The sequence below is a fragment of the Phyllostomus discolor genome, chromosome 12, assembly GCF_004126475.2.
Source record: "Phyllostomus discolor isolate MPI-MPIP mPhyDis1 chromosome 12, mPhyDis1.pri.v3, whole genome shotgun sequence".
Lineage (NCBI taxonomy): Eukaryota > Metazoa > Chordata > Mammalia > Chiroptera > Phyllostomidae > Phyllostomus > Phyllostomus discolor.
In genome coordinates this window covers 75610571-75637178 of record NC_040914.2, presented here as the reverse complement: position 1 = coordinate 75637178, position 26608 = coordinate 75610571, and the positions used below count along the sequence as shown (strand labels likewise).

Below are 26608 nucleotides of genomic sequence, written 5' to 3'. Positions count from 1 at the left end.
AGGCCGATGACTGGTTAGCCAATGACAGGTAAGATTCTTTACGGGAGGGACAACCTAAGACAGGCATGATCTCAGTGGGGCCCTCAGGGAAGGACTGGGGGACTATAAAAAAAGGGGGTGATGAACTCCCACCTCTCAGCTTTGACATAGCCTGAGTCCTCATTCTGTCTGCAAGAAGTCTCCTAATCTCTTGGCTGCCTTACTTCCCCTGCCCAACTTAAGCTTGAAACAATGGCAGGGGGCAATGCAGCCCTGGGCAGGAACAGGTGGTTCCTCCGGGAGATCAGGCTTAAGATGCGTAAAATCCTGTGAAACCTGCTTTGCTAAGAATGCCCTCAATTTTCTGAGAAGGGTCTAAGCATAAAATGAGTTTTCCAGTTTTATGGCCCTTTAGCTATCTGACCCTGACTTGGGAGTAAGGTCAGGGAATCATTGTCATTACTGCCTGACAATGATTGGTGAGCTTTACCTGTATTCTTGGGCAAACTACCTAATAAAAGCCCATTGGGAACAGGCTCAAGGCCCTTCTCCCCTGAAAGACTGGCCACCTTTCCTCCCCAAGTAGATCATTGTCTTGGTAGACTGATTCTCATCCATGGTGACTGGGGGTAGGGAGAGGGCGGCTCTGTAGCTTTACTTGATGTGGCTCCTCATAGTCAACTGAGGTACCATAAGCCACATAATGCCTTCGTGACCACAACACACACACACATATACTCTTGACACCTTCGTGTTTATTTTACTTTGATGTTCATTCAGACCGACTTAAGTTTTTAAGTGTTTATTCCCGCAATACACCTAGGTTCCACATCCATCCTACTCATACTTTATGACATGTAAGTTCTAAGGATAATTTAGGGATTTTTAAATTTCTTTATTGATTTTAGAGAGGAAGGAAGGGTGGAGAGAGAAACATTGATTCATTATTCCACTTATTTAAGCATTCATTGGTTGATTCTTGTATGTGCCCTGACTGGGGATCAAAGCCACAACCTTGGGATATCGGGACAACACTCCAACCGAGCCTGCTGACCAGGGCCCTCAACCAGTTGGGAGAACTTCGACCAAGGTGAAGAAGGCGCCCATGACAAGGCAGAGACCTTCAAAGGTGGGTGTCCCTCCAACTCAACTGCTGTCCCACACAGCAAAACCAGTCTGGGTGCTCCTTTTTAGGAAGGATATGACTTGTTTGGCTTTGGCTACTACAGACAGTATGTAGGATTGTAAGTCTCAGACACTGATCCATTAAACTGAGCTTTGATAAGTTTTTAATTGTGCCTTTATTCACCTTAGTTCATTAAAAATGTACTTGTTTTAAAGATGCTATAAATATAGAGTGACCACCCACTAATCTGGGATATAAGTCACCCCTCTTGCCTTGATTTTTTTTTTAAAAAGCAGAATTTCTTATAGGAATCTTATTGATCACACAGTAGTTACAACAATGTCAGATATGACGTTTACAATCTAAACAAGACAGGCCGATTAAGAATGTACATAATGTAAAAATATACATTTAAAAGTTAGCCATGTAGACAGACGCATGCAGCAGGAGTAGGTGACGGGAGCTTGGGGGGGTTGAAGGCCCATATGCAGTAACATTGCCTAGTCCCTCCATTACAGCAAATAATTTCCACTAACTGATGCAGGTGTTCCATACACATCTAAATATACAAGGGCAAATCATGACCTGCAACATGTAGTCTAAAGTGGTATGTGATCTTTTTGTGATACTCCCATAAAAACAGTAACTAACGAGCCCCATGCAGGTAGTAGGAAGCATTGGTTATTCTAGTTGGATATGGAAAATAAGTTTTAATTTTTGACATTAGTATCTGCAAAGAGAATGTATCTCCTTTTACTGCTTTCTTCACAACTGACATGCACTTACAGTGCGGGAATTTCAATGGTGGTTTGACCTAACGGTGATAAATGAAATACTCTTTAAAATGTGGTAACTTTTTAATCACATATTTTAGTCACACACCTAATGTAAAACATGGATCATCTGCAGCCTTAAGCCTAAATGTAGAGGAAGTGCATCTGAATTTTAACACCTTTAGTTTGTGGATTCTGTAGTTCTCAGCCCTGCCCTAAAGAATGAAACTGATACAATTGCTTGTTTAATCACCAAAGCAGGCACTAGTTTGACCTTTTTGATCAGAGAATATCTGAAACAGAAGAAATGTCACTTTTTTTCTCTGGGACTTTTGAGAAACTAGACCAAAATAAATTATTCAAGGTTCCTACTGAGCAGTGATACTTTTCTGTGTGTGTTACTTCCTGGGGAACAAACCAAGTAAGAACTTCCTAACACTGCAAGAGCGCTGACTTGGGGTGTACTCACTAGGAATCAGGAGGAACCTTTAACAGCAGTTCACAGTTTTCTTACACACCCCTATTTGGCCTCCTTCTCACCAAGTGTTATGGCAAATGTGTTTTGGGGGGGCTATGCTTGACAACTTATGCTTAAAGATCCTCTTAGAAACCTCTCTAGTTGGGTAGAAACCCTCCAATTAAAAAGTTGGCGGGTTCTATGAACCTAGAGAAAAGATTTATTGTCTCTGCTCAAAATGCAAGTTCCTGTTGTGGAAAGAGCATTAAAATAACTGAAGGTCTATTTTATTGGTAACTCAGAATGCAAAGTATTTTATTTTTAAACTTCTAAATCTGAAAACAAGACAGCCTAGGTTAAATAATGTAGTTTTCCAAAGCTGAGTGTGCTCGTTTGGAGCCCAGTTTTTCTGCCTGAAGTACAAAAACAACTTTCTAAAGCTCCTAGGCAGGAACACTACTGTTTTGATGATCTGTGATTAGATGAACTGATCAATCTCAGTTGGTAACATCCCTTTTTTTTCCTGTTGGTAAGGGTTTAAAAAATTCTAGAACAGTTGCATTTTTCTAGTCTTACACCAACAATTTCATTCCAAATGTCTCCTGAGAGGCATACACCATATACAGGAATCCATCTTCATCCTTTTCACTTTCATACACTTCCGAAATTGGTGTGGATACGCTCACCATGCTGTGCCCATTCACTAGCAGGAAGAAGGCTTGATTAGCGTTGAGTTGTAGGCGCCTTCTATTGAAAGAAAATTTGAAAAAAAAAATTAATACATCAGCAATAAGGGGCATATGTAAAAATATCACTCACCCGAATGATTTAAAAGTGTAACGATTTTCCAAATGCTGCTTCTAGCAAATTCAAGTATATGCCTTACGGATGATGATGACTCTAACATTTCTTCTCACAAAGCACAAAACATTTTCTATGATTATATTCATGATCAATATTAGTGATAATCCTTGATAGGTTATTATTCTTATTACCTTCTTGAGGCCAGTTTTAAACTAGTATGTTGTCTGAAGAGCCATTAGTGTCTAAATTGTGAGAAAAACAGTTCAAAATATTTATAAACTAAGACCTAAGCTGGTACAATTTATTACCATTGTACCAAGTCTATACTCTTTTACTAATTTTGCTGTACAAAACTTGTAACTTTTCTGGTTAATGGACATCCACACTAGCTGTTATGAAAGGATCCGAAGGGACATGATCCAGCAGGTAAAAAATATTAAAAAACTGAGAAATGAAGCATCCTATAGTCTCACTAAGCTTACATAATTTTAATCAGAACTAAAAATCTATCTGTAAATGTGATAAACAAGGAGCAGTTACTCAAAGAAATAAAAAAGAGATGATTAAATACCTAATTATCTTGATGAGTTCACTCATGTTGACATGATCAGGTACAAGAAACTTGGTTTTATCCAGGACAGGAAGCTGCTTCTCACCCTTGTATCGTTCTATTATCACCTAGAAATGAAGCCAGAAAGGTGATTTTAAAACAGCCATCAGCAGAGAAAAATAAAATCCTTCCTATATTGTAACTGGCACATGCCAAAATGGGGTTTAAAATAGCATGTTTGTTAGTTTCCTCATAGCTCTCCTGTGAAGAGTAATCATTTATTAGCTTAGATTCTCTCCTATAAAATGGTACCTGTGAGACAAAGTAGCTACCTCCAGGGAGGTGAGCAGGGTGGCTGCAGGGTGGAGGACAAAACTGCTATGTATTCTTTTATTTGGAACTGTTGCAGCTGATCCAGGCCTGATAGGTTCATGGTATTCAGGCAAACAGAAGAATATTCACGAAGCAGTTGGGATGTCTGACATGCCTTTATTCACCAGTAGGCGAGCCATGCACGCTGCAAGCCACATGTCCCCCTGCATGTCTCTGTGTGGCACATGTTGTAGCCCTTGCTCCCCAGTGTGGCACTGAGCAGGGAGACCCAAGCCCCTTTTAAATACTAGAACAAAGCTGCCTTCAAGGCAGAGAATTATATAACGGAACATAATTCTGTGTATAAGAGCCCACTTCATGTTATGGGAACAGTTTCCTGGACCCAGTCTCAAGGCTATGAGAACACTACTTCCCTTAGTTACCCACACTTGGGTAAGGAAGCCAGACTGCCTCCACTTACCCTACAGGAACCATGAAAATATACTACCTAGTCTGAAAAAAAGACCCTAAGTTTTAGAGGAGCAGAGAGGCTGAGTAGCACCTTAAAGTATAAAGATCTGAATCTGTCTATATCAATTGTAAAACCACCATTTCCTGTGACGTGGCAAGGAACCTTAATAAAATGGTAAGATCTCAATTATGGTAATAGACTTAGTTTTTTAAATACTAGACACATGTTTCTCTGTTTACATGAAAATAATCCTAAATCAATATTGACAAGCAGAGATCATGATTAGCTGGTTCCAGGGACAAATTTGTTACTTGAGGATTTCTTTCATTTTGGTAAAATATTCTTGCTATTCCTTTAATGAGTATTAAAGTCAAGAATCTTGAGCTATGCAAGAAACAAAAATAGTTTCACATTATGAACTGAAATAAATCCATTAGCTCCCTGCCATACTTCCTTTGTACAGAGAAAAAGAAATAGCGTTTTTTCCAGTTCAAGCCATATAAAAGCTCTGACCACATACTGGTGACTGCCTTTGAGACTCATTACCATCTCTTTACTGAGTACCACAGACATCCTTCCTCACATAAAGCAACTCTCTGACCTGTAACAACATTGAGAAGTTGAGAGATACCAGTTTCTTCATATTTCTTCAAAATATGAAGAAATTACATATTTCTTCAAAAGAGGGAAAATGCTTATCTGAACTTTGTTCCACTCTATGGGACCTACATGAGGTTCTGTGTTAGGGCCAAGTCAAGCTGTCATCACCTCCCTTGTTAAAATGAAGAGCTTACCTAGCACAGCTGTGTATTCAGAACATAATATCCACAAGAAAGTATCAGTAGGTAGACTACCTGCCTGGGGTTAAGTGGTAGCAGAAATCAGAGACAATATAGAAATTTTAGATTCTTGGCCCAGGAAGAAGCAGAAGTAGAGAATGGGAAGAAAAATTCAAGACCTTAGAATTCTTCTATTAAAGGAACACACAGCAGCCTGGAAAAAATGCTGGATAAGATGACCTTGGGTACCTCCTGCTTTCAGTTGTGAGTCTGATCTGCTTGGGGAGAAGCTGTTGTAGCTGTTTCTACTCACCATGTGGTGAGCTCCATGAAAATACAATCACCTTTAAAGGCTTGGTTTACTTTTCAGTTTTTGGTTTTGTTTTGTTTTTTTTTTTTTAAATTTTTCCCTTAATTCTTCTCATTTGGGAGAGCAGATGTGTAACACATAGAATAAGGTATCTGACTAGATCTGAAAAGTGCCTTCTTGATATTTCATTTAGATGGTAGGGCTATGAACAGGAACACAGAAGAGAAAGCCACCACTGGGGAATGGAGACTGGAGGGCCAGGGAACTGCCTGTGCCTTGTCTGTCCTTCTGTCCATTGTTTGTCTGCACTCATCACATTCTCAACATGAGAGTGGCTATGAGTCTGCTTCTCAAACTTGTTCAGCATGTCACAAGCACATACATGGAAGGACAAATATGTGATTTCTGCAAAATAAAAAAGTAAATAAATAAACCCTGGAACTATCAGCAAAAGATATCATTTTTAATGTACACATATATTCACATTTCAAAAGGAGTCTGTGGAACAAGTCCTGGCAGCCTGTTGGGCTGGCCATTTATTTCCAGGGGGAATCCCTTTTCCTATTAAAAGGACAACATCCAATATATGCAACACCTGCTGTAGCAAATAGATACAGTAGGTGCTCAAAAGTAAAGAAAAACCTTCAAATTAAGGAAATTCCCCAGAAGGCTCACCTCTAAGCCATACGTTGACCCCAAGGCCAAGGACATACTGTGAAATTTCCAACCAGTCCAAGCAACACAGAACATGTCTTATTATGGAATCCTGCAGGCATGAAACTGCTGAGCAGCCCCATCTTACTCTCTTTTCTGTGTACCTTTCAGCCCCAACCCCATGGATCATTCATCTTTTTTCCCCTCACTTCAGTACGAGATGACCAGTCTCAAAGTCAAACATGAAAACTTCTACAGTATTTGGCAGTGGAATTTCTTTGTAAGTGGTCTGTAAAAGTTGCAGGAGGTAACAACCACGCACCCAGAATCTTGCAACTTGGCCAACAACCATATGGCATGGGATTTTTCTCCCCATTTTACAGATGAGCTCCTCTCAGAATATTACTAATTAGTCCAAGATCACTTAGCAACCTTGACCCTAGGGGGCCTGAAGACGGCCTCTGCCTAAAACCAAAAGTTCCTTTTGACAAATTCTCTCTAGAACAGCTTAGTGCCTTAGCAGAAGCCTATTTAATTTGAGGTCCACCATCAAAGGATTCAAGGCAGAGAACTTAGTTGGCTAAGTACAGCAATAAGCATCTGCGGCCCCTACACATGACAAGGATGATCAGTATTGTTCCTCCATCTCCTGCAAAGAAGCCAAATATAAGAAAAGACTTCTCCAGGGCATCAGAAGTCAGGCAGCCTAGAATATACAGTCTCACTTCAATCCTGAGAGCTGCTCATTTGCCCACAGTAGTAGTCTTTGCTTTCTTTAGAAGAAGTGGGTATTTCCTTCCATTGATAAAGTACTAACGGTTCTAGACCCTCTCGTCCTGTCCCCGAAAATACATTTGATTTGTGAAGTGTGTAACATTAAGATGGCAAACAGACTTAAAAGGAAACACAATATAAGTATATTAAAAACTCGATTAAGAGATCTCAGAAGTAGGATTCCTCTAGAAACCCTGTCAGGTAGTTGCATACAGCAGCACTGCACTAAATTTATACTTAAGCAGGGCTCTCTTCTTTATACATCATTAACCAATGAGACATACATGGGTACCTGAAACTACCTACCGGGATTTTGGTCGGATGCTGCTCTCGGATAAGTCGGACGTCTTCTACTCTTTGTTCTGCAATGAAGAGACATAGGTGTTATTAGGGGCCCAAATGCAGCTTCTTGCCTGCACTTTTTCTGGTAACCTTCATATTTGAATTCATCTTTCCTTTGCTGTGGCAGAGCAAAGCAGTAGACACATCTTTCCTAGAACTGAGAGAAACCAAGCACTAACACTTCATATCTGGCAAAGGTTAGTATGTAAGGCCAAAGGCAATTACATGAAAACTAATATGCAATTACATGGCTCTATCAGCTGGTATGACATAAGACTGAGGAAAAAGAATGTCCTATTTAAGTTTTAAATGGTTTTGCACAGTGCCCAAAATAAAGGTTTAAAGCACAAAGGCTACTGTTGAATACTTTGAGAATTCTCTGTATTCTGCCCCTTAATATAATCACTTATTAATATTTTCAAATAATTGTACTAAGCTGTCTGGGGAACACAGGGAAAAAAAACAAGGTAAGTCCAGTTCCCAATAAGGTATAATTTGAGAGGCATGTCATATATAAAGTAATACATGAACATATGATTAAGATGGCATTAATTAAAACCTAAGGCCCTGGCTGAGTAGCTCACTTGGTTAGAGCATGGTCCTGATACCCTAAGACTGGGAGTTTGATCCCTGGCCAGGCCACATACAAGGATCAATTAATGGATACATAAATAAGTGGAACAACACATTGATCTTTCTCTCTCTCCAGAATCAATAAATTCTTTTTAAGCCCTCTAAAAATTACCTTGATTTACCATGGTTAGGACTCATTCTTATGGTATTTGCAAATAAATGATCAATATCATGAACTTCCTGAGAAAGTGCTTATGCTGGTGGCTCCAGAAAAAAGGCACTATAATTTATTCTATCATTGTTGCCAATTTGGTATGGATTAAAAAAACATTTTAGTAGTCTTCATAAAAACTACTGAATTAATTCCCATATACAAATATAAACATGATTCTATTTCTGTTTTCCCATCCAACATTTCTAAATCAACTGCTAAGATAAATTACTAAATATTTGCTATAGACAAAGAAGACTGTAAGCTCATGGGTTCCTACCAGTGCATTCTTCTTTTTTTAATCCTCACCTAAGAACATTTTTCATTGCTTTTAAGAAAGAGATGAAGGGAGAGGGGAAGTGGGAGGGATAGAAGGGAGGGGGAGAGAGGGAAAAAAGCACAACAGACTGATTGCCTCTCATAGGCTCCCAACTGGGGATTGAATCCGCAACCTAGGTACGTGCCCTGACCAGGAATCGAACCTGCAGCTTTTTGGTATATGGAACAACACTCCTACCAACTGAGCCCAGTACATATTTTTATTCAATACATGAGAATAAACAAATTCAGCTATTGTTAAAATAAACTTAACCTAGTAGTTTTCATCTGTGATATTGTTATTTATAACAAGAAATGTACGTTTGGTCTTGGCACAGAGCTCCCAAATCCTTTGGAATTTCCTAAGTAATATGAGTGATAAAAAGGTCCTTCCTTATTCATAACAAGCCCCTTTCAACTACACCGGAGTTTATTTTAATGCGGTATCTTTGGGAAAGCCTTAAGGGTTGGGGCTGGGTGCCAAGGGGACCGACAGTGATTAGAGGGTTGAAACTTTCAGCCTCACTCCCTGACCACCTGGGAGGGGAAAGGAGAGGGACAAGAGGCTAAATTACACCAATGGCCAATACTTAAATCAGTTGTGCCTATGTAATAAAGCTTCCATAAACATCCAAAAGGATGGGTTTGGAAAGCTTTCGGGTGGCACACACCAAATAGGGACAGGGAGTCTTCTGGACCTCATTCTGTGTATCTCTTCACAGGCTTGTTCATTCATATCCTTTAATATCCCTTATCATAATTTGGTAACCTAATAAGTAAAAGGTTTTCCTGAGTTCTTGGGCCACTCTAGCAATTTAATCGCAAGTGAGGGGGTTGTGGGAACCTCTGATTTGTAGCCAGTTGGTCAGAAGCACAGATTAAAACCTGCACTTGCAATTAATGGTTGAAATGTTAGTGGGGGAGGAGCACTCTTGTGGGACTGAGCCCTCAACTTGCTGGATCTGAGGCTAACACTGGTAAATAGTGCTAAATTGTAGGACACCCAGCTGAACTGCTTGATGTGCAAAAAACCCACGTCTGGTGTCAGCAGTGTTTAGGAAGGGACTCAGAGTAGAGGAAACATACAGAGGAGGAGCACTTCCTTTACATCATCCTTTGAAACCTCTATTTCTGAGGGTGTGGATTCTTCTTCATTGCTTTAAGACCTGTCCCCATGACTCTCCTAGCCTAGAAAAGGTGCTCGACCATCCAGATTTAGCTATCAGCTCTCTTCACAATAAAAACCTCCATTTTGTCAGGGTAGATTCTTTCAGAGGCTTGGGGAAATCTGAATTTAATTAATTCACTCTAGCAAATGGATGGCAATTCTTTAACATTCTCTAAAGAATGTGCCATATTTAAAAGTTTATCCTAATATAAATCTAAAAGGTAAGTTGAAACATTTAGGTACAAAAGGAAGAGATTTTTTACACAAGGAAACGGGTTTATTTTGGTTAATGAAGAAGGAAAAACCAAAATAGCTCTAAATGTGAAGCTTCAAACTATAGTGTCAAAAGTCTTTTTTATCCTGATTTATCCCTAAAATATGGCCCTAAAAGGAAGACAAAAGTGATTATTTTTATTAAAGACAAGTGATATCTTTGAGCTGAAAAGAGTGACATAGGAATGTCTTTAGTGTCTTGGCCCAGTGATGCTGAACCAATTAATTAAATATGGTACATGCTCATACCTTACTCTTTTTGATTAGTTATCTTCAGAGACCAAGGGTACATCTGACAGGACCACACCAACAACACAGATCAAAGGCACATAAAAAGAGCAATTTATTTACTCAATTATTTTCTTAGTGCTTTAATGATCTGTTTATCATTTGTCTTCCTCAACAAACTGACCCTGGCAGTCAAGGACCCAGCTCTAGTCATGTCTATATTCCCTCAAGGCCCAGGGTTATACATAGGAGATGGTTAATAAACACACGGAAAATGAAGATACTGCTCCAAATGCACACTAAGATATGCCTCCCCAGATTACTTTTCCTCCTATCTCTGAGAACCCTTATAAGCCTTACAAACATAAAAATAGATAGGAATCTAAAGTACATTATTTTACCAACACATTATCTGCAAAGCTGCTTTGAGATTCCTCAGAGCAATTAAAGTAAAAACTCACGTATACATTTTCCAGGATTTATGTCACTGAGTGAAAGAGAAGCATAATAAATATTTCCCTATCTGTCTACAAATCATAAATGTAACATCCAACCCATCAGAGAGTGCCAGAGCTTGCTGAGTTCATGGAGTGCTACCTAAGTTTTGGCATAAATATCACTCTCCAGTCAACCTATTAGAGCTATTTATTCTAGAGCAACATGTAAGCTTCTCCTGAGACATGCAAGCCCTTTCATTATCAGTGGAGGAGCTTAAGACCTAAGTTTACCATTGAATCTCAGCAGAACAGTGTCTGGGAAACAGTTCCGATTTTGAATAAACTGGCCAACCCCAGAAGAAACTATTGGAGTGAAAATGGAGTGAAACTATTATAACATTTGAGAAAACCAAATCCCAAACTACTTGCTCAAATACAACTGTTTTAAAGATTTTATTTATTTTCAGAGAGTGAAGGGAGGGAGAAAGAGACAGAGAAACATTGATGTGCGAAAGATATATCAATTGGTTGCCTCTTGCACCCCTCCAACCAGGGACCTGACCTGCCATCCAGGCATGTGCCCTGACTGGGAGCCAAACTGGCGACCTTTTGGTTCACAGGCCAGCACTCGACCCACTGAGCCACACCAGCCAGGGCACTCAAATACAATCTTTTAAGTTCATTATACTTTTCAAACCATCTGCAAGCCATCTACACACTAGGCATCTTGGCTGAGTGTGGATCCACTTCGTGTATTGGAAATGATGTCTCCCCTACAGAGGATGGAAGAATTCATCTCAGAAGGTCAGAAGTGTAAGTCCAGACTCTGCCACTAGGTGGACCGCGATCTTCACCTCTCTGGGCCCCACCCAGTTTCTTCAGCTACAAAAGGAGTTGTTTGGGAGGGGAGGGGGCTAAGATCCATTTCAACCCTTTCAATTACCATATATCAAAAGAACTATATTCAATTTTAAATTAACCTAAACTCACTCACTTGGAAAGAAAGAACTGCTTAAGCTAACTGGGGCTGGTCTTAGATTCTATAAAGAGGTTCTCCCCAAAGAGCTGGTTCCCTTCACTTACTGTGCTACAAATTTCTGAAAACTGTCAATTGCCAGTGCTGTTAACGACAATCAGGAGCAAGGCGAGGCAGAAATTATTAAAAGTATAAATATTTGATACTTTTCTGCAAAATTACTACTAAAGATATCTTAAAATGGCAGGGAGGAATGGCGAGCCAAGGGGAAAGCCCACATACAATAAATGAAGTGGACAAAAGTAGGTTTACAGTTGTTCATATGTGAAAATGCATGTGGGTTATGATTATTACAGTAGTTTTATTAACTCAAAAGAATGTCACAATTGCACAGAAAGGTACACTAATAGGGTAAAAATGGGACATTCCTGCTTGTGTACCCCCCAGGGCCATAGATTTCAGGTGAAATCCTTCTAAGTCATCAGAAAGTACTTTTTCAGAATAACGTAAAAATACATTCAGCAAAGGAAAGGATTGTTGTAGTCCACGCAGTCATCAGAAATGGACAGTCATCAGAAATGGACATCTTTCCCACACAAACGTGCGCAGTTAACTCCGGAATGCAGGGCTAGTAAGGACGGAGGCTTCAAATGCTGCTCTCCGGGTTGCATAAAAGCTAAACAACAGGAAGAGTTCACCAGGGTCACTGAGGAGAAAATTCCTAACAAAAAAAGCACATCCAAGTCTTGTTGACCAACAAACTGCCTCAAGAGGTTGTCTGAGGACATGCTGGGCAGGCCGACACGAATTTCACTTACTGAAACTCCTCGAGCACGAGAAATCAAATACTTACCAATAATGAGATCTGGACAACCACATCCAAGCTCAGATGAATGCGCACCCCTTCCTAGAGGCCCGGAATCTGCGCAAAGGTGCCGATGCTTGAGATGGCGCATAAGATTCCCACAGGAACTCCCCGAGCAGCGGGAGGCACCTGACTGCCCAGGGACAGTGGAGCCGGGGGTCCCACTGTGCTCCCCAAGCCGCTGTAAACAAGTCCTACACAGACATCCACGGAGGCCGCTCGTTACTGCAGAATTTTCTTGCTTAAAAGGAGCACTAATCCCTTCGTTATCGTCATTTTTGTGGAGAAGTCACTATCGTGATGCTACTTTCATTGTCAACCAAGTGCCAGCAAACCTAAGCGGGGTTTGCCGTCTAAAGCGGAGGAGACCTGATCTGAGGTGTGGGCGGTGTAAGAGTGAGGATGTCCCCACGAGCCCGGGCAAAGGCGACCCCCGCCCCAGCTCTCCTGTCATGAACCGGCACGAGACGTCCCAGCACGCCCGCTGTGGACGGGCCGGCGCCGGGACGCAGAGACGGCCGACTCGGGGCTCACCCGTCTCCACTCCTCCTCTCGACCACGGCACTGACTTTCCTTCTGCCCACAGGCGACCAGGACAGAAGCACCTGGAGGTGACTCACTTGCATCCCAGAGCCACCAGCCACTTCAGAGGGCCTGGCACTGCCGGCGTCCAGGACAGCCTCCCCACGAGTCCCACATTCCTTCAAGGACTCGCGCTTTTGGAACGGACAGTCACCCCCGCCCCTAGCCGGGAGCGCCGACGAGGGGCGCCCGGGGACTTCGCAGCTCCGCGCAAGCGCGCGCCGGCCGGCCAGGTGTGAACGCCCCGGGCCCGGCTCTCACGCCCCGCCCCCCCCGCCGGCCCGCCGCCCTCCCAGCCCTCCCCGAAAACCCTCCGCCCGTCAGTCGCCGGAGTCCGTACGCAGCCCGTCAGGCCCCGAGCGCGCACCCCCAGCTCCGCGGCCCGGCCCCTCGGCCTTCCGCCACCCAGACCCCAGCCCCTAGCCTTCAACCCAGCCCGGCTCCTGGTCCCCGTCGCCCCGGCACGTCGGCCCTGCGGTGCCCGGCCCTCCGTCGGCCCCGGGCCGGCCCGCCGCCTCGGCTCCCCGGTCCTTTCGGGCGCCCGTCAGTCCCGGCCCCGCGGGGCCCGGCCCGCCGTCTGGGCCGCTCGGGTCTTCCGCGCCGGGCCCTCCGTCAGCCCGCGGCCTCCGGCGCGGCTCCTCGCCCTCCCCGGCGCCCGCCAACCCCCGGCCCTCTCCGGCCCAGCCCGTCGTCTCGGCCCCTCAGCCCGCTCCGGCCCTCGTCAAACCCCGGCCCGGCGCCTCGGCCCCGCGGTCCTTCCGGGCCCGGGCCCGGCGGCGGCACCCACCGAAGGTGCGACGCTGCTTGAAGGTCTTCTCCGACGGCATGACGCGGGAGGCTCAGAAAGGACGGCGAGGCAGACGGTCCCGACAGCTTCAGGTGGCGGCGGATGCGACAGTGGCGACAGCGACTTCTCTTGTGTCTCCTCAGCCTGCAGCCGCGTCAGGTGACTAGCGCACCGCCCCCGGAGGCGGGGCGGAGGGCGGCCGCCGCGGCCGCCCTGTGGAGCGTGGCGGAAGCGGGGCGGCGCACGCGCGGCAAACGTCTGCGTGGCGGCGCCCAGTGGGGACGTGTCCTGGGGGCCCGCGGGAGGGAGGGGGGACGAGACGGGCCCAGGCGGCCCGCTTTGCCCCTCGTCCCAAGGAGAGGCGGGTTGCGACCCCGGGAGACCGCGCCGCGCCGCCCCTCGTGGCCAACTGCTCTGGGTTAGTGCACCGCTGTTTCCAGCGGTCGGTGCTGGTGACTCTCAAAGATTCCTCCTGGAAAACAGAGTCCTTTTGTGCTCCTGCTGCACGAGTATCGCCGATCTAGGAGGTGCTGGTTATTCTGAGGTGTAAACTTTTTGTTTGTTTTCATTGGCCTTCCGGACCAAGTATATTCAGTTGTGTGTGTGTGTGTGTGTTTTCTGTCACACGATGTCCGAACTAGGAAAGACCTGCAACTAGTTTTTTTTCAGGTTTTGTTTACTGGAATTTAACTTGGAAGAAAGTCTAAGGATAATTGTTTGAGCTTGAGACCTTCCCATCGGGTGAGTTCCTCTTTGGACCAGACGCTGCAGCCCTTAGGTGACTTCTGGAGGCCCCTGCGCGCCTGCCCGTGCCTGCGGCAGAGGGCCTGCCCCACGTCACTAGTGTGCTGATTTCACTTAAAGGGGGGGTTTCCAGTCCTCAAATGCTGAGTCTTACTCACTTCAGCCACTGACGAGCTGAGCAACGTTGAATAAGCCGTTTTTTGGGAGTCTCAGACTCGGGTAAAGGGCGATATTTTAGAACTCCTAGTGAGTTTTGAGGAGCAAATAAAAGCCTGTAGAATCGAGATCACTATGCAATGTTTAGTTATCAGTTCAGTTATTGCCCATCTCAACATCTGATGAACCTACATCTGTTTCAACAGCACTTGATTCTTTGGCTGTTTTTGCTCTTCAATATCTAATGCTTTGTAAGATCAGCATCATTTCCAGGTTCCCCCCCACACACCCTTTCGTTTGGAAAAGCCTTTCTTATATGCCTGTTTGATAAAGAAATTGGATTGTGCTAATATACATTATTATACAAACATACGCAACTTTCTAAGATGCTTTTCTCAAAAGTGGTTTTAATACAAAGGAATTTCTCTCATAGCAAGCAAGCATGTTGGAGATCCTTGTGTAATTAATTATTCCCCCCACCAGAACAATGATGTTAGTTGTGGCTCTTTATTCTCCCACTGCCCACAACAGAACAGTACATCTGTGCATGTGTCACTTTATTTCCCAGGTGTTTGTCCCTCTATCACAGTTCTTTGCTTTCAAAATCTGATAGTACTTCGACATTTCAGCAGGTTTCCAAAGTTCCAAAGGAAGGTTTTAAGCTCCCAAGTGTACTCTCTTTGTTGCTTTGTGTTTATTATGTGAGGACTGGAAAAAATATCTGTGAGATCCAGTAAGTGCTTATTATGTACCTACCTTCTGCCCAACATAAAATGATCAGTTTGAAGTCAAAAAGGATTTTTTATGATAGTAAGTATTGGCTGGTGAGTGCTTTCTTGGCTTAGTGCTACTTTGTAAGAAATGGACTTGTTGTTCTCTTGCTGGACAACCGTTTCAAATGCAAGAAGGGGGGAAATCCATTATCTGGCATATGGAGGTGGGGAGAGGGGCAGGAGGGCTTCCTGTTTTCCTGGTCCCTTGGGCGGCCATACCAAATTACTAGAGGCCTTGGGTTCACTGTCAGAGCCTCAGGGGATTAGCCTCAAGGCCTATGCTAGTGATGGGATGTGATTACTCCTTGTCATTTTCAAGCACTGAAGTCCACATTTACGGTGGCTGTTATAGTTCAGCCCCTAACTTTAAGTTCCTACTTCAATCTAAAACCACAGATCCCTACATACTTTTCAGAAAATTATCCAGTACAGTTGATGTGTACAGTATGGGTGTCTCATAAACATAATCTCCACTTTAGACTAGCATATTCAAATAAATAGCAAATTATATTTAAAGTGTGTTATTTCAGGCCCTGGCTGGGTAGCTAGGTTGGTTAGAGTAACATCCTGATACACCTAAGTTTTGGGTTCAATCTCCAGGCAGGGCACATAATAGAAGTAACTGATGAATGCATAAATAAGTGGGACAACAAACTGATGTTTTTCTCTTTCGCTGTCTCTCCCCTTTCCTCTCTCTCTAAAACCAGTAAAAAAGAAAGCGACTTCATGTAACTTTTGAAAACAAGTGTGCTTAAGCATATGGTGAAAATTTCTTGTGCCCCAGATTGCAATTTAATATAAGTTTGATTGTAGTTAATAGAGTGGTAAATGAATTATTCATGAATTATTTTATACTAGCTAATATAAGCATAGTATAATTGGTTTTTAGATAAATAACATAAATACTACTGTCCCTTAAAACAATACATATAAAGGGAAAAAGCAAAAGCACATCTTTCATTGAAATTTATTTAGTGTTTTTCCAGGAATTTCATGGTACTTTTAAACTATCAAATGAACTATCATTGTAGAAAGCCAAGCATTGTTAGTTTTAAGTAACTCTCACCCTATTCCTTTTTTCATAACATTAAATCACCATAATTGTGGGGGACATAATTTAACTGAGAAAAAAATGAATATGACCTCCTAGCATTAGTGATGTCAGATGGCTTAAATCGTGCCATCTAGCTATTTCTAAGAATCTATAAAATGGGGCACGAGACATGAACCTGCAGTCTAGAACACAAGGGTTATTTTTGCCACACTCAATATGGAGGGCAAGTCACACTGAGAAGCAGGTCACCTCCTTTGGCCCGCCTGGCCCCACCCACCTCTCCTCTTTCTGATTGGAAGGCAGATTTCACCCTGGAAGTTGTCTGGGCCACTATTGGCCAGTGGTCCAGTCAGTCTTGTGTCATCTCTTTGCTCTTCAGAACAAGTAAACAAACAAGTATTGCTCAAGAAGAGTGCTGGAGCTATTCTCAGAATGGATTCAGTCAGGAGGATTTTGAAGTTGGCACGCCTTAGGTGCAGTGCAGTGGGAGTGTCTTCAGTGGCTCCTTGGGAGGTTTTGGGAGACGGTGCTTCTTCCCCGGTGATGCTCTGCCTCTGGGGTAAAACTTCAGAAAACAGCGACCTAGTGCTCGCAGGAAAGCCACCATAAATCACACATAACCTAACATTATTTCTTAAATAAACGAATAACAGCTGATGGGACTGGGTGACTTTCCACACGTTTTTTTGTTATTGTTGCTTAATTCTAACACACTTCAAAGGATTGCTGTTTGTTTTTCAGCTTTTGCCCATATAAGGGATGTAACTGTTCAGACTCTCCTTTTAAACCATGAACCTCTTGTTTAGCCTTTGAATGTGTTCCCTTCTTTCCAGTCACCTTGACTGTTTCTGCTGAGCAATGATAAGATGGCATTTTTTCACATCTGGATTCTGAGAAACAGCGTGAGTCAAGTTAACATTGCTTACCACCAATTGGAAAATGCCCTCCCCTGTATTCTGCTTATTTCCTTAGATGTTATCAGTTTTCACTAATAAAGAGTTGATTATTGTAGTCTCATAGTGTTAAAACAAACGATCTTTTCTACCTAGTTTTTTCTCACTTTAGTATGAATGCCCTCTCCTAGTGTTCTTTGTAAAGGATACAGTTGTATAGAAGGGATTATAAAATTGTTCAAGGACAAATAAAACTTTCAGGGTTCAACCTGTAACAGTTCTCTGCTATGTGCAGATCTTTCCCTTCTGGTTCCTTTACGCCAACATGGGTCACCCAGGCTCTGACGGTTGTCTTCTTCCTTCTGTTCTGGTGGTCTGCACCAGCGCCATCCGTCAGCATCTTTGGGAGTTACTGTACACAGACTTCCTGCCGTAGGGAATACGTAGATATGCTTTTTAACTGTATAGTTATATATTTCAAATTATCAACATGTAATAGTTTAACTGTTCTACTAAGGATGGGCACTTGAGCAAATTATTTTGTACATTTTAATATACTCTAAGCTCCTCTAGAAGAAAATTTTATTGTATTAATAGGGGCTAGTAAGGAATAGATATGTTTTTCAACAAACTGACTGAAGTGTAACAGTGGCAAGGATCATGCTTTAGAATCTATGGATCCACACAGAACATAGCACCTAGGCTAGTCAGGCATTCTGTAAATGTTTATTATGTTAGTTGATACATTGCTGAGATACTTCTTAGCTTGGATGGTGATGGTGATAACCCGCCAGTCTTCTCTACATCTGTTTGGCTCATATTTTCTCCCTGCTTAATCTTTTACCCAGTTTGTTTTCATTCTACAAACATTTAATTAGTAAACATTCCTTTATTACCTGAAACATTAGTTTATCTATCATGTTACAAAGGATACATTAATAAAGCTGGTGCCAAAGGGAGCAAATGTTTACAATAAAATATGATGATGCTGTAATAAAGGGACTAGCCTTCCCAGAAGGGGGGTGCCTTAGAGGACAAGAGGGAACAGGGTTGGTTTTAATGACACAGACTGGGGAGATGGGACTTCCTGGCAGAGGAGACAGCTTGAGCAACGTGACAGAGAGGTGAGAAGGCATAGTGAATTATGGCTAAGGAATCTGGTGGCTCGCATTGAAAGATGCGTGTGGGGAAGGAGGTGAGGCCAGGCTGGGAGGTTAGGACCAGACAGTGAGCTACTCCGTGTGGTGTGGTAAGGAGTCCATGGGCCCACTGAGTACTTTTACATGGGATGAGTCTGCTTTTGTTTTTTGCTGTTTAGTGAGTTCTGGTAACTGCACAGGAGGGACTGAAAAACCTAGATGCAGGGAGGCCATCTCTGTTTGCTGTTGTTTTTCAATTATGTGGACCTGAGAAGGTCAAAATTTTAACTAAGGTACTGTTAGTTTTACCAGGAGACGTGCTTCCCCATTTATGGGATTCTATGGACTAGAGTAGGCTCCCCTTTTTTTTGCTCGAGATTTCTTTATGGAGGTGGTACTGGATAGCCAGGACTTTGTGGAGACTGGGCCTGGGGGAACCGGCAAGCTTCCTATTTTTTTTGTTTTTACTAGATTAGCAAGACCCCACACTGACCAGAAACACTGGGGTGGCCTGTGGATTCTTAGCTTCCATTTAGACCAGGGGTGTCAAACTCATTTTCACCGGGGGCCACATCAGCCTCACAGTTGCCTTCAAAGGGCCAAATGTAATTTTAGGACTGTATAATGTAACTACTCCTTAACTAGGGGCAAGGAGCTCAGCGCTGCCGCTGGTAGAAACAAGGTAGAGGGTCGCCTTGTGTTTGCCACCTGTGCTTTGGATTCTGGGCAACTTCTGCAGCACTTCGGGTCATTGAAGTAAGTCTGACCGGAACGGAGTTGGGTCCACACCCCCAGCCCTTCTCTCTGGAAACAACTAATAACAACAGTTCCTTGTTATGAGCAATTTAAGGTGAAGCCATTGTCCCAGGTGGCTTTACAGATTCTCTAGAACCCACCTGCCCTGGAGCACAGGGAACAAGGTAACTGGGATATAACAAGATCACTGAGAGGTGACACAGGATTCATTAGCTAGCATGATTTCCCCTTTCGCTGTAATGAGTGAATGTTAGTTGTTAGATAAAAGAGCTGACAGGCACAATTCAGGGTTCTATTTTGCTCACCTAGTTTGTAGAGCTTTAACAATTGGCACTGGTTCCTCCTGCCACTTAATCATGCCTTCTGTGTGCAGCATTCCTTAGGGGTCATCTGGAGCTTTCCAGGGGGTGGGGGTGGGGTTTCCTGGGGAGGAAGGTGTATTTGGGGAATCCTGAGGGCCAGTCCCTGCAGCTGTCCTCAGGGGAAGGTTGAGGTGGGAGGTCCTCGGGACCATGGGGGATGGTCCTTAGGGCCATCCTTGGGACGGCAGACACATCTGAAGGCACTCCAGGTGAGGCGCGGCCTCCGCAAGCCTGGTCTGTGCAGTGGGGAGCGCGTCAGCCCCATACTCTGGAGGTAGCAAGTTTGGTCCTCAGATGCCGCAGCAGACAGCGCACCATCCTGCTACCCACCAGCCTATCTTCGATTGGGAAGGGATAGCTGTCACACGTTTGTGGGTGACATTCTTTACCTGTGCTTGTTCTGGGAGCCGGACAGGAGGCCCTCAGACCTCAGGTGAGGTGATGCCAGGGCCACTAGGGAGTCGCCAGCGGCTAGGAAAGGGTCCCGCATGTCGCCCCCCTGGCAGGCGTGGCTTGCGGGGGCTGGTCCTCTGTGGGTCCCTCCTAGGGGGCGGGGCCAAGACAAGATGGAGGGGTGTGTGGGGGGTGGTAAATGAAGCTAGGCTCTAAGTGGGCGTGACTAGGCCCTGGGGGGCTGGCTGGGCTCTGGCCCGGGTGGGGTGGAGCGGCTCACAGCTGCGCGGCGCAGGCGCGGCTACAGCAGCTGTTACTCTGACCGGCATGGCGGTGTGCGCTCGTCTTTGCGGCGTGGGCCCTTCGCGGGGATGCCGGCGTCGCCAGCAGCGCCGGGGCCCAGCCGAGACGGCGACGGCAGACAGCGAACCGGACACAGACCCGGAGGAGGAGCGCATCGAGGCTGGCATGGTAGTGCTGTGCGGTGGGGGGAGCAGCCGGAGCGCTAGCCCCTCGCCGCCCCCGCGCTGCTCCCTGCTCGAGCTGCCCCCGGAGCTGCTGGTGGAGATATTCGCCTCGCTACCAGGCACAGACCTCCCGAGCCTGGCTCAGGTCTGCACCAAGTTCCGTCACATCCTGCACACTGACACCATCTGGAGACGGCGCTGTCGGGAGGGTGAGTGCGTTGTATTGGGGGTACGGGCCTGGAATGGGAGTTCGAGAGATATCTGCGATATTCGGGGGTCCCATGGGCAAGGTTTCGGCTGTGTGAGGGATTCGGCCTGGAGGGGACTCGGGGTCTTAGGTCCCCATGGGCCCTGGATGGGGACTTGCCAGAGATGGGGGTTCCAAGGGGCAGACCCTGCTGTGCGAGGTGGGGGGGCAGGGAGCCTACAGCAGATCCAGGGCACGGGGTGTGGGTGAAGTAAAGTTCCCGGTGGGCATTGGGGTGCTCAGAGAGGGTGGAGTGGTCTCTCAGCTGCCAAGACTGGAAGCAGCGGAGCCAAGGGAAGTGACGCGATCTGGGGCTGGGGTTGAGGGGTGGTCCCTGTAGGTGTGAGACCCTGGAGGTTTAGGACGGCCCGGGTAGTAAGCTGACGTCCGCTGATGTCCGCCGGCGCCCTCCGTGTCCCCAGCCCTTTGGGGGCGGGGGTGTGTTTGTGGGTGGGGGGGAAGCTGAGGAGAGCATGAGGGTGAGCTTGAGTAGTAGGAGGCAGAGGGGGCCGAGTGTTTGGAGGGTCTCCTGAGGAAAGGAGTGGGTCTGCGCAAGGTGAGTGGAGCGGGCAGTGCCGGAGGGGTTGCTGTCCCAGTCAGGGGTGCTGGTGGCAGTGGTGAGGATACTGGGTAGTTAGTTTTGTAACAAATCCTAGGAGGAAAGGTTTCCTTAATCCAGAGTACAAGGCTCTCTGCGTTTAAACGTTAACAGATCTTTGATATTCAGTAAGCTCTCATGTATTGGTAAATAGGATAGGCAAGAAAAAACAGCGCAGAACGGCAAGAGGATGAGAGTAAGAATCATCAGGGAGCATTTGAAGTCTTGTTTCCTTGGCATATGTCATCAAGTTAGCTCAAATAAACTTATTTTTTAAAAAGTAAGAATCATCAGAGCCCCTACAATCAAAGATAAACTTAAATTTTTGGAAAGATCTTTCCATATACAAATATAAAGTCATGTACATGTTTTTACTTAGAGACAGTTTAGTATAAAAAAGCTTTGTAATATTATTCCCCTGCATACATAGGCCACAGACTACTTCCCTTACTGGTAGGTTTTTAAATTTGCAATTTTTTCTTGTCATAAACAGTGCTATCAAGACTGCCTTTGTGCATTTCATGAGAATTCATGGGACTTACATGTATCCTCTAGGACTTCTGAGATTATTTTCCTAGTGCACATTTCCCAAAGCGGGGTTGTGGGTAGTAGGATGTGCACATTAGTAATACCTTAGGTACCCATTGCCCAGTTGTTGGAATTCACACCGCCAGGGAGGCTGCATGAGGAGGCCTCTTTTCTCAAATCCCCCCTAACAAGGGGATCAGCTCGTCATCTCTCTTCTGTAAACCTCAATGGCCAACACTCCGGAGTTAGAGTCATAGGGGTGGGCTGTGTATCCACTGAGGGATCCTGGATAGGCTGCTTCACCTGCCCAAGTGGTAGTGGGAAGTGCTATCCCATAGGATTCAGTGAGATGATGCATGTGAAGCCCTCACTCTCTGGTAGGTGTTATCATGGCTTTTGGCCATTTTTATTTCACCTCCTGTGAAATTCTTATTTGTGGGTTGTTATTTTTTTGTTTTATTTTGTTCTGTTTTCTCTCTTGTCCTCTTAGGGAATCTGTTACTGCTTTCTTTTTTTTATCCTTAAACAAGGACTTTTTTTTCTATTGCTTTTGAGAGAGAGAGAGAGAGAGAGAGAGACATCAATGTGAGAAAGAAACATTGGTTGCCTTCTTGTATGTGCCGTAACTGGATATCAAACCTGCAACCTGGGTATGTGTCCTGACTGAGAATTGAACCTGTGACCTTTTGATTCATGGGATTACACTCCAGCCACACTGGCCAGGGCAGGGAGTCTGTTGTCTTACAAATTTGTTAGAACTCTATGAATATTAGCAATATTAACCTTTTGTCATATATGTGGTAAGTAAATTTCCTTTGACATTTTGAAATAGAGGCAAAAAAAGTTCCATTTTCTCTTTATCTGTGATTTCCATTTGCTTTGTTTTGTATTTTGTACACCTGTAAGACCCAGATTCAGCCCTGGCTGGTGTGCTCAGTGGATTGAGTGCCGGCCTGATTCCTGGTCAGGGCACATACGTGGGTTGTGGGCCAGGTCCCCAGTTGGAAGGCGTGCTAGGGGAGACTGATCGATGTTGCCTTTCGTGCATTGCTGTTTCTCTCCCTTTCTTTCTCCTTTCCTTTTCCTCTCTGTAAAAACAAATAAAATCTTAAAAAAAAAATTCATCACAGATGTTCCACTGTGCTCTGAGGAGTTTCTCTATCAGTCAAGCAAACCTGTGCTGTGGTCTCGTGGGAACTGTAATGTATGCGTTTGTGTAGTTCAGCTCCAGGAACGAAGGTAACAGAAGACTTTTGTGTAACTAGGAAACTCAAAGGCATGTCACAGGGTAAATTAACTGGAGTTGTAATTCAAGGTAAATTCCTAGCATTGTTAGTGGAAATATAAAAAGTCCTCATGAAGATATAGAAGGAAGTGGAGCAGACGTGAAAGGACCCTTGAGTCCTTCCTTGCTCGCTGCTGCATTTTTCAGCTCAGCTTTCCTAGGACAACAGACATGATGGTGGAATCCAGCCATCTTGTTCATCCCGGTAGTCTGACATGGCAGGGGAATTTTCATTTTGTGGAATTTAAGAAATGAAAGATAAAAATGATAAAATAAGTGTATTCCTACCCACCCCCCCCAAAAAAGTCTTTTGTCATATTTACTTTTGACTCCTCTACCTTTTTTTAAGAAGACATCTCAGCTGAGACTGAAGTCCCTTGTGGGCACCCCTCTCCTTCCCATTCTAAGAAGCAGCTATTGCTGTGGGTTTAGTTTACTTGTATATGCATACACCTGTATACATCCCCAACATTATATTGCTTTGTGGTGGTTTAGATTGTAGCACTATATCATGCTGTAAGTATTGTGCACCTGCTTTTTTCCCCTGTCAACTTGTGTTTACTTAAGTTCTCTTCATGTTAACTCATTTAAGTCTGGTTAAATCTTTTTAAATGCTATGTGCCGGTTCATAATTTGAAGAGGCTACACTTTCATTCCTTCCCTATTATAATTTTTTTTTTATTATACCCAGTGTGACAGTGAACAATCTCCTATGTGTTTCCTTGGATTTAGATAAGTTTGGAAATTTCTCTAAGTACTATATCCAGAAGCAGTGTGGCTGGGCAGTGGGCTTTGAAATTTGCAGTTTTTACTAGATACTATCCAGTCATTTCCTAGAGTGATTTTACCCCTTTACATACCTGTCACTGGAGCATGAATAGGCAGGTCACAAAATGTGAGATACAAATGCCCAATATGCATCATTACAAAGTAGCTGCCTTCTGTGGTCCAGGTTATCTCATTTAATCCATTATGTGCTAGATTCTCTCTAATGTGAAGGATACAGCTTTAAAAGTGTGTGCCAGCACTAGCCCGGTGGCTCAGTGGGTTGGCACATCCTCCCATGCACCAAAAGGTTGTGGGTTGAATTCCTGGTCAGAGAACATATCTAGGTTGTGGGGTTGTGGATTTGTTCCCCCGACTCCCCCTCCCTCTTTCTCTCTCTAAAATCAAAACACATGTCCTCAGGTGAGGAATATAAAAAAATGTGTGCCAATCTGAGGGAGAAGCAACATCTCATTTTAATTTGTATATGCCTGATGACTAGTGAGGATGCACATTTCAAAAATGTAATTGCTGGCCATTTGGATTTCTTTTGTTTGCTTATCCTTAATCTTTGCCCTCTTTTTCTGTTGTTTTTCATATCAATTTATGGCTTTTATTAATTTAATCTGGATAGATTTCTGTTTAATATATTGCAAAACATTTTCTTGTAGTCTATAGTCATTTGCTTTTTAACTTCATTTATAGTGACTGTTGTGTACAACATAAATCAGAATTTTAACAAAATTTTAACTTTGGGTTTAAGTAATAATTGTCATTCCAAGGTTATGAAGATGGTCGACAGCTAGATTTCACTTGCACTGTTTCATTCTAATAGCTTTAAGTCCCAGTTTATCTAGTCAATAATTGGATAATCCCATGTGGTTTTCATAGATGGCTCATAGAGTTAGTATAATTGTGTTTGGATTTATATATAAGAATAGTTGTATACAAGACAAATGTGGTCTTATTTTTCTGAGCCTCAAAACTCCATCTTTCCTGAACTAGACATTTGGTTACATTGGGTGTTAATGAGGCAAGAGTCAAGCCCCTGTGGGTACAAAACCAAAGCTCTACCAGCCTTGGTGAAGAGGAGACAAGATGTCAGGCTGGTTGAGGAGGTGGATGGTCCTACCTCATCAGATTTTCTGGAACAGCCTTGGGTTCTGGCCTTGGCAGGGGTATAGTGGTGGCTCCAGTTTGTAGTGTCTTGAAAGGGTGATTGAGACTAAGTAATGAGTTTGAGTGTTTACTACTCAGTGTTCACATGTTTGCTTTCTGCATTTATATAACTGGATTTTCCAGAACAGGAAACAAACCACAAAAAAATGGGAGTGGGAAAGAGGACACCATGCACCTCTGTAACCGCTTCAAAGAATTTGGGCTGTGATTACTTTTCAGGGTGTCGACAAAGCATGTATGTTCAATAGCTCTTCCTAAAATGATAGGATGATTTGAGGGCAGTGGGGAGAGAGAGACACCAGAAACTTAAAGTGAGTTATAATGTTTGGGGAGAAGTTCACATTTCCAGTGTTCTAGCAATAATAAGTTAGCCATAGTAAATCAGTTACTTCTATAGAACCTTTTATGGGGCCTTTCTAGCCCCCTGCATGTAGTATTTTCTAGTGGTATTTCTCTGGGCAGGTAAAAGGGTTGCTACTGGAAAGCTGAATCTGTTCTCCTGATTTGGGGCAAGTGTATGACAAATAGGTGATGTTTTTCCCTCTCTTACAGGAAACCGAACCAAACCTAGTCGTGCAGGCAGGGCAGAGAGATGGAGGGTAAACACTTTTTGATGCATCATTCCTTTGGCTCCAGGCCTCCTGCAGTTACTTGCATGTGGAGCTATAAATAAGTCGTCATTTCTCAGAGTACCCGTGGTGGGAGCCAAGTGTGTTATTTTGCCTTTGACCCTGACGGGGCTTTTTCATTTAATACTTCACCATTTAGTTGGTAAATTTTGAGATGCTTGCCAATTTTAACATTGTTCATTTATGTAATATTTTATGAAGGCTACCTAAAGGCTAATGAGTTTACAAAATCCAGGCCATAGTTCTAAATCAGAATATTTAAGTAATAACAGAAGATAAATTAAAAACAAAGGAAATACTTATACACATATTTTTCTGTTCCACACTGAACTCTAAATACTGAGTCACAAAAATTTCATATTTTTCAGCTCGGTGCTTGCTTCCAGCATCAGGTTTTTAATTAATAATATGTAATTTTCCCTTTTCTTTCTTTGATGGTAAGTGGTTTTTTAATGGTATTTTTAATGACACATGGAATAATATTTGTATAATAGTTTGATCAGTTGTAAGTCTAAAATGGATTTACTTTCCATCATACTCAGAAATATCTTTTTCCCATAATGTGTGATCTTTATGACAGAAATGGGAAATTAAAAACCAATAATTCTGTTTTGTGCATGCAGAAGAAATGCTACTCCCATTCTGTTTGATGTACTGATGCAAAATTTGAGTCATGTGGCTTTTGTTAAATATGGCTGAAATTGGAAGAGCCATCATGGGAAGAGGGGAAATGGGCAAGTTGTTGGCCACTACCATGTTTTGGTTTTAAGGTTGGCTTGAGGAATATTTTTTGATTCCTGTTGTGTGGATGCTTCTAGAGCCCACCAGCTTTGGTGGTAGGGAGGGCAGGTTGGCAGTTGGATAGACAAACTGTCCAGGTCATAGAAACA

The 26608-nt window shown here is 43.8% G+C and overlaps 2 protein-coding genes and 1 long non-coding RNA gene across 5 annotated transcripts in view; 1 reads left to right on the top strand and 2 right to left on the bottom strand.

Annotated features, from left to right (window-relative positions):
* Positions 1-1262: 1262 nt before the first annotated feature.
* MAP1LC3B (microtubule associated protein 1 light chain 3 beta) lies at positions 1263-13973 on the bottom strand. Its single transcript, XM_028501828.2, has 4 exons — positions 13751-13973; positions 7297-7352; positions 3711-3817; positions 1263-3082 (listed from the first exon to the last, which is right to left on the bottom strand). Exons 1-4 carry the CDS (start codon positions 13788-13790, stop codon positions 2908-2910), a joined length of 378 nt encoding a protein of 125 aa, XP_028357629.1. The 5' UTR covers positions 13791-13973; the 3' UTR covers positions 1263-2907.
* Positions 13974-18970: 4997 nt separating this feature from the next.
* Positions 18971-20224, bottom strand: LOC118497581. Its single transcript, XR_004900114.1, has 2 exons — positions 19571-20224; positions 18971-19323 (listed from the first exon to the last, which is right to left on the bottom strand). It is a non-coding gene; the product is annotated as an uncharacterized LOC118497581 (long non-coding RNA).
* Positions 20225-20267: 43 nt separating this feature from the next.
* The window catches only part of FBXO31 (F-box protein 31), a 34746-nt gene continuing 28405 nt past the window's right edge, over positions 20268-26608 (top strand). The window contains exon 1 of one of the 3 annotated variants that reach the window (XM_028501996.2): positions 20268-20696. In XM_028501996.2, the coding sequence (XP_028357797.1) occupies positions 20348-20696 (349 nt within the window). In that variant the 5' untranslated portion in view covers positions 20268-20347. The remainder of the gene's footprint in view (positions 20697-26608) is intronic. The other 2 variants (XM_036012369.1, XM_028501995.2) reach the window with 2 other exon arrangements.